The following is an 8,803-nucleotide window of genomic DNA, read 5'->3' as shown; positions in this document are numbered from 1 at the left end:
AACACTAATTTTTAACTATCCTATTTATGTAAAAATGTTTAAATAAATACTGCACAAGAATAATCTAACCTGATCGCTAATATAAACTCCGTATACTGTTGAAAATCCTTCAATAAACCAAAGATCAGACTGTCTAAACGGAACTAACCAATCACTAAATATTTCTTGTATCGCAGTACGTGCTACCGAACATGTTGCTTTTCTTTTTTTTATAATGGAATCTACTTCTCTGTCGTATATAATGTTAACTTCACTAAAAATAAAAATAATGGTTACTGCCAGTACATTTTTTTCGATGTGTACAAAGTTATAGTGTAAAAACTCGTTTTTGTATTGAGTTATGCATCTTACCTCAAGAAAACAAATCTAGGAATTACTATATTTTCGTAATGATTTACGGTTATTGGAAGTAGGAAGTAATGAACATATGATTGTGGTATGATATTGTACATGCTTCTGAGAAGTCGGATGATATCAAGCATAAGAGTTNGTGCATAGAATGTGCTATCTTTAGGGATGCTTTCAATAATAACGTTATCTTTTCTTAAAATAGTTGTCTTATATACATTTGGTATGACAATTAATGCAACCGAATGCGTGGATATTAAAGATGTGGTAGAAAATACTTTATAAAGCGTACTGTCAAACGTTTCAGGTATATTTATTAGAGCTGTATCTGTGTTCGTATGTTCAATTCGAATGGTAAATCTAGCCTTGGTAGCTGAATTTTCCCAATATGGAAATATCCATTCAGTAGGAATACGCGATAAAAACAGGAATCTAATAAAAACAAAATTAGAGATAATAATAACACAATAGTACGGCAATAACGTATTACGGTAGATATTACGTTATATAAAATAATAAGTTAAAAATATAATTAGTATTAAAAATATAATAATCATATTTACAAAAACAAACAGAACAAATATAATACTAGAAAAATACAATTCTATTTTTCAGTAAATCACAACGCTGTTTACAAAAAATATATAGTATTAGTAAATGTATTTAGTAAATGTGTTTTTATATTATATTAGTATATAAATTATAGAATAGATTTAGGAATTGTAGTAGATAGGATAAAACCTATAAATATCATATATAGTGAAACATTTTTTGTTGCAATAGTTAAAATTAAAAATATCTGTTGACTAATATTTTCATAATGTAGAAATAAATGGAGTTTAAATAATACATTGTATAATGTGTGCAGCATTATAAATATGTTAGCATGCAATAGCTTTTTATGCACTTACTTTGTTGAGTCACTTTGTTGCATGTATTTCAAACTCATTGCAATTTTTACTAAATTACAGTGATATATCGAATTTATCACGTATTGTCCTGATTTTAGAGTTATGTTTTCTTTTTTTAACAACAAGCCTTTAAAGCCTGTGTGTCTTTGTTTGGTGAGACTAATATCCACATTAGTGAATGGATTTGTGGTAGTATTTGACTGTAATATATTGACTTCCCACTGTGACATAGAGTTATAAAGCAATGCAGGTGCTACGTGCACTTTTTGTATGTTACAATAACGTCCGATTTGTAATCTTATGTATTGTTGTACGCATGACACGTGTAGTACAACAGTGGAATTGACAAATAGAGTAGTGTTTTGTAATTTTAAAAAAATGGTATAATTTATCGGTTGTACACACTGCGATGTCTGAGACAAACTCTTATGAGTAGAAGAAGAAATTCCAATAACAGATATTGAGCATATTATTCCGAAGAATATAAGCATTTGCGTAATGCGTATCTACAAAATTATTTTGTTTAGTGAACGAAAAATACAGATACACAGTAAAACATAAGTATTACCCAAAATATTATAAAAAACGAACGTTTGCAATATCAAATCCACAAACAGCAATTACAGATGTGTGACCATTATGAGTATGTTTATCAGAAAAGATGTTATTTAGTTCTATCACGCAAACACATGACAACACGTATCACGGATGTGGTTTTACCAATCCGACATACGAAGAGACGAATAAAATAGAAAACAAAGTACAGTGTTACTGTATACTACATGTGTTTGATACTATTTGAGATTATTGGAACAAAATTAAATTCAAGAAACTCGTTTAAGGTAGTTCTATCACGAGACAAAAGTTCTGACATAAATTCTAATTTTTTATAGAATATTGTCCGAACCAATCTTCATTTTTGTAAAACAAAAGAACAGTTATTTACCGACCAGTTTAATGAAACAATTTAAGTTGAACAAACATATAAAACATTGAGTATATATAGTATACGCAAATTCTTTGTGTTCGTATGTCTAACTTATAGACTTGAGATCTTTTCCAGAAACTACCAAATATATTTTCAATTTGTTTAAGAAGTAGACATTGAAGAAAATAACAACGTTACCGACCATTTTGATTTAATAAAATGATCTAAATTGATAAATGTCAAACTTGTAACCTGTACGTAGTATAGCCGTCATGTGTGGCAACGCCGCAATTATACTCGATGTGATGTAAAATATTTTTTACAAATAGTTTAATTTATTTCATCAATAATTATATTTTTAGTTATGCATAGTACGCGTTGGTTTCTTGTACATTTTAATTTAAAACTTCTTTTAGCACCCACGAAATCCTACGTNATAAAACTACCTTAATTAGTTTTGAGCGCGTTTTGCATTGCATAANAAACTTATATTGCATAATAAACTTATGGTCCAATACTGACTGTCAGATATTTGCATACGGTTAGAAACGTTTTATTTTGTAACAATTGTAAATTTTCAACAAATATAAGAATATATATATATATATATATACACAAGAATAAGAACTTACCATCTTCTATACAGTGATATTCAATGCATTAAGATATAAATATTGCAAGAAATAGTATTACGAACTTCTAGTACAACGAGATCAAACCCGTAACGATTGCGCGATCTTACCTCTTCGAGATATTCTCGAGAACTAAGAAACGATCGTTTCAGTGGAACAATATCTACGTGCCAGAAAGTAAACATCTGTGTTTCAGAAAACAACCTTATTTTCGTTCTCTTCTATGTACGTGTAGGATGATAGAAAAAGTAGTTTTATATATGTCGTTTTTATGGTTAAATATGAGAATATAATTTTACATACAGACTGTTTTATTTAATAATGAGATAGTTTTCGTCGAAATCTGTACTTGAATTATTGTTCTTAATTTAGAAAATGTAATTTGAAGTATTGTAAATAGGCAGATATTCCACTGATAAAAATGCACAGAATTTGTTTGCTGAATAAATATTCGGAACTGCATTCGAAATCGCTATAATCCAGATTTTATTTTTTCCGTTTTACGCAATAGTTCGCAGTGACTTGCGTGATGTCACGTTCATCGCGTGCGTTGTATTTTTCGGTAGCCTTTCTTTGAAAAAGATGTTGTACGACTTTACAGAGTTGCCTGACAAAAGAAGAGACACGACATAATCATTTAATCGAGATGCAAGAAAAGTGTTGACAGCGAAAATGGTGAAAAACTTTTATGAGTAAAATGGTTTTTCAGGAAAATTTTTTTAGTAAAACTTGTGAAATGATGCAAGATGATTATTTGACATTTATTGTAACTGTAAATGTATAAGTTCAGTTTGTGCAATTTTGTTATTTTGATGAGAATTTTGAAATTACTTGTAATGCATAGTCATACTTGTAACTTATACGACAAATGTCACGTTATCGTAGTACAGTTAAATATGTTTTACAAAAATTTATTACTTATAATTATAAAACCAAAGTGAGTAAATAATTACTAGCCTATGATCTAATAATAATTTGGCAAATATTACTGACAAGAAGAGACGTTGTACCAATCGATTTGAACAAAATTTATAGGATCGATAGATGACTATGTCGAGTATTGTAGGGTAAAGTAATAAGACGCACTCAAGCATTCGCGAGAAAATCAAAACCTTGAAAATTTCAAGTTATCCTATAACGATATTAAATAGATCGTTTAATCGAACATCGCGTAGCGTAGTGGTAGCGTACTTGATTAGTAACGTTACCGCTGCTAGTTCGAATCTCGATATACTTTTTTTTCTCTTCAAAATTCTACAATATAATCTAAATGTAATTTGTTTATTCTAAATATAACGTTTTTTTTATTTATTGCATGTTATAAAAGCACATTTTTTTGCATAAATACTGTGTGATTTGAAAAATATAGTAAAAATAAATAGATTATTATAATACTAATTACTAATTGTGTTCATAAAAAGCGGATAAATAAGTAATATCAACCGTGTGACGTTTATTTTTATAGACAAGTCAAAACTTTTGACGCTTAAACGCTTTTTAGAAAGCGTTTGCAGAATTGTTCAACTTTACTAGAACAAAACCGCAAAATAACATCTCGTGAAGATTGCATAAAAATTCATTCAATCATACATCATCAATTGTCCGCCTCGAGTTTTCGAAATATGTTACAATATACATGGTATCCCTTACGAAAAAGAACTACTGCCGATTACATATAAATAGAGTCAATAATATAAATATTATTGACAATTACATAAAAATATTATTAGGTATTACAGAGATCACTGAGAATATTAGGTACTTGCAATTACACAGAATGCCAGTAATTTTTTCGTATCACTGCCGCAATATATTACTGCCAGTAGTTCCTTTTTGTAAAAGATGCTTCCAAATTAACAAACAAGAGAAAGATATTTATGAATGTCAACGAAGTATGTTTTCGAATAAATATTTTAAAGAAAAAATCATGTGAATGTAAAACTACAGCGTTCAATACGATGTGCATACTCGTGAAAATTATTGTTTACTTCACTTGTTTTTATGACAAATATCATCCTGCATTATGTATTGTCCCATCTAGTTCCAATAACTAAAACATGTTGCGTATATTTTTACATGTTGCATATAATTAATTATCCGCTTTTTATGAACACAAATAGTAATTAGTACAAATCTAATTTTTTTTACCGTATTTTATAAATCACAGAATTTTTATGCAAAAAATGCACTTTTATAACATGCAATAAATAAAAAAACGTTACGTTTAGAATAAACAAAATACTTACATTTAAATTCTATTGTACAATTTTGAAGAGAAAAAAAAGTATATCAACATTCAAACCAGCAGCGTCGACATTACTAAGTACGCTACCGCTACGCTACGCGATCTTCTATTAAGCGATCTAATTAATATCTTTATAAGGTAACTCAAAATTTATAAATTCAATTTTCTCGCAAATGCTTGAGTAGTGCATCTTCTTACTTTACCCTGCAATATTCCACAAAGTCATCTATCAATCCTATAAATTTTGTCCAAATCGATTGGTACTACGTCGTAGTCTCCTCTTGTGAGAATTATTAGATAATTAATAAGAACTTATTTCTGATAGTAGATTACTGAATAAATTATTGTTAGCGTTTGCAGAAAAATTTGTTTGAGATTTATTCGAAAATCAGGTAAATTTTTTCAAAATATATTGGATTTTCTTTGGAAATGTTATATCGATTTCAGTTGGTAATGTAACGCTTTGCGATTAAAAATCAAAAATTAGATTCTATCTAAAATCCAAAGCAAAAGTTTTACTAAAAGAAAACAAATATCACTGGCACATCAGTTTTTGGAAGAGAAATTAATTCGAGATTTCACTCAAATTAAGTTTTAGAGGCGATTCATCTCGCCGATCGACCGATGAACTCCATGGAAAAGAACCAGACCTAGAAAAACCTTAAAGATGATTTCAACTCGACGTCTCCATATTCGCAACCCCCTTACTCAGTCCGCGAGACCACTTGTTCTTTAATAAATCGTAATTATTTTTATTTACTTATTCTCAAGCTATCTTACACATTTTATTTTATCTATTTAAATTATTATTTTCTTACAACTATTGCAGTGCAATATACCTGCAACAATGGATAAAAATATTTCTGTTATTGTATTATTATAAATGTGCCAGTAAATTTCGTCACAGCTAACTCATTGAGTCAATGATTTATTATAGAGCTTCAGAACTTAGTTTATTCTGCAGCCATATTACTGAGTCGGTGATTCATCATTGAGTCTGAGTAATCACATAGTTTCCTTTACTTAGCAAGTAATTCATTACATAATCTCTCAATGATTCTTCAGTAATTTATTGCACGACTCAATTACTGGTCCAGTAAGAATCCAGAAGAAGCATTCAAAAAGTATCAAACACACATACTACAGTTACTAACCTACTAAAAATTAGTGACACAGTAGTAAGTAAAGTACTAAAAATCACTGCGATTTAATGATTAAATTACTTAGCGACAATCATTAATCACTGATGCCTCAATAATACTTTTCTGTAAGTGATAAACACAGTTACACATAATACTTGCCAAAAAAACATATGTACCTTAAGTAATATACATCACATTTTATTTAATAATGTGTCGAAAATTGTACTTTTTCTTTACAGCGATGTAAAAGAGACTACTGAATCTGTGAAAGCGCTCATAAAACGCTGGATTACTGAAGTACATTCGGAGCTTTATGCTTTGTTTAAACAAATTACCAAAAAAAGCAATACATAAAGTCCTACATAGATATATGTATTTTGTAAAGTGATAGCTTGACTGCAAAATGCAGAAGATTTTCCTTATCAAAAAAGACGCATTGGACGCCGTCGAGAGACACAAATCGCAAATAGACCCCGCAAAGTTTCTCGGGCTATCTTCATAAAGAAATAAAAATCGTGTAGCTGCTTTAAATAGGCAGAATATTATTTGCGAACAACTCAGCTAAGTGTCATCAGCTATTGACAAAGCTATATATTGACTTTTACGAGCGATACGAAGTCACGTGAGCTGTCGACTGCCTGCCGCATTGAAGTCGGCAAAGACTTTGTAAGAAATATATTATAACTGTAAGGAATAAATCCTTTGTATCTCAACGGCTAAATTTTGAACATGTTTTCTGATCGACAAGACTCTGATAAACAGCGATAGCGACTGTTTATGATTCCCGGACAGAGGTGACAAGCTTACTTGGGAACACGAAGAGAGTAGTCAAAAACCAAGCTCCGACAAAAAAAGAACCCGCACACAATCGGCTTATAGACAAACTGTACTTATATTTGTTACTTAGTAAATTATCTGATAGTGACTGTTTAATAGAAGAACATTAGATAATGGTTTTTTTTATTCGAGTCTCCTTTGTAGCTGCAAAATTACTTACAACTTGCAATACAGTGATTCCGAACGAATTCTGATTCGCCACACATAGCGCGTCAGAACTTCCATTCATAAAACACTATAGCGTCAATATATTGAAATTTCACGACTTTTTAGCACATCTGTCGTTTTTAGAAACTTATAGTCTTTTATAGAAAATCTGTATTGACTTGTCACTTGTCGAAATTCCTTATCCTTTGCTACTGAAATTATTGAATAATCGCGATTAAAAAATCTGTACATATTGACGATCTCTATGTACTTCGAATCTATTTGTTATCATATAACAAACTTGCATTACCTTGTCTTAATGTATGACGCGAGAACGTTTGTCAAATAGTACATATCGATATCGTTGTATTCGTTAGAAATAAGCAAAGTTTATTCTTTTGTTATTTTGTTTAGGTTTTCCGTTTCTTTTATACGTGATTTCTTTTCTTGTACATCATTGTTTGAATTAAAGTCTTGTCACTTATACTGAATTTGTTACTAAGAGAGTATTTAGCTTCTTTATTTCGTTTGCAACTGTCTTATCATCAAAATCTTGAAGAAAACACCGTTATTAGTTTGCATTTTTTTAATAGATTGTGCTATATATAGTTTGTGAGCTATATTTGTGCTATATATATATATATATATAGAAACATGTATGATATCTATAAAAATAAACAAAGTAAGGTATTTGCTCTATATGTATATATTACTAGTACAATTACGCACAGTACTCACTCAACATCCTTTTTACAATATTGCAGACAGATCTGTTTGAATTACTGAATTTTAAAAGAAACTCAAAGTTGGGAAGCTTGACACAAGAAAAAATGTATCTCACAAGAAGCAAGAAAAACAAAGCTACATCAAATATGCTAACACATTGAGTGAAAAGTGCAACTAACTTTGTCATTGTTTTATGTTTTATTGTTGTTTGTGCACGTTACACATAAAGTGTCTCGTGTTTACTTTTGTTACTCGCTCACGCGTAAAAGAAACTATCGCAAATATTGTATAAAGATGTTCTGATTTTGTTTCCTTTTTTTTAAATAAGCAATCTACCAAATGTGACATAATTGTAAAGGCACATGGTAATTTTGAATATCGCATAAGACATAAGAGAATCAATCAATCAGAACCTTCCAGAACAAGATACAGAGTGAAAGGATCTCATTGATTCTCTTCTGTCTTATGCGTAACCAGTATACAAATATTAATACTTCGGCTCTAAAAAAGTAACAATAACGTATTCTCTCTCTGTCTCTTCTTTGCTAAAAATTATGTACCATTACTAACTTACTTTGAGTAACGTAATCACATTTCCGTTTTTACTTAATAGTGCTTCTAAGAAACAATTGCGGTTGGAATATACACTAAAGGTCGTTGTTCTACATTAGTCGCAAAACGCAAATTAAATAAGAGACGTAAATGCATGCATATAAACGTGTTCACAACAGAACTTTTTGAAAACAATTGCATAATGTAAGAAACTAAGGAAACGTTAGGAAGTAATACGATACTTTTAATGCAACTAATATTTTTATTATAACTAAATTGTAAAAACTAATTTTTTTAGAACAAACATAAGAACCTCTAACTTATCACTAACATTT

The 8,803-nt window shown here is 29.8% G+C and overlaps 1 protein-coding gene across 1 annotated transcript; it reads right to left on the bottom strand.

Moving 5' to 3' along the window:
• Positions 1 to 69: 69 nt before the first annotated feature.
• On the bottom strand, positions 70 to 2,905 carry LOC109859864 (the record flags this gene model as incomplete). Its single annotated transcript, XM_020438524.1, has 4 exons — positions 2,820 to 2,905; positions 1,260 to 1,765; positions 352 to 780; positions 70 to 253 (listed from the first exon to the last, which is right to left on the bottom strand). Coding segments are annotated over exons 1-4 (1,122 nt in total), but the record flags the coding sequence as incomplete, so codon positions are not given.
• Positions 2,906 to 8,803: the final 5,898 nt, after the last annotated feature.

Source organism: Pseudomyrmex gracilis, unplaced genomic scaffold (genome assembly GCF_002006095.1).
Source record: "Pseudomyrmex gracilis isolate BER0280 unplaced genomic scaffold, ASM200609v1 scaffold_296, whole genome shotgun sequence".
Lineage (NCBI taxonomy): Eukaryota > Metazoa > Arthropoda > Insecta > Hymenoptera > Formicidae > Pseudomyrmex > Pseudomyrmex gracilis.
This window is presented reverse-complemented; position numbering and strand designations above follow the sequence as displayed.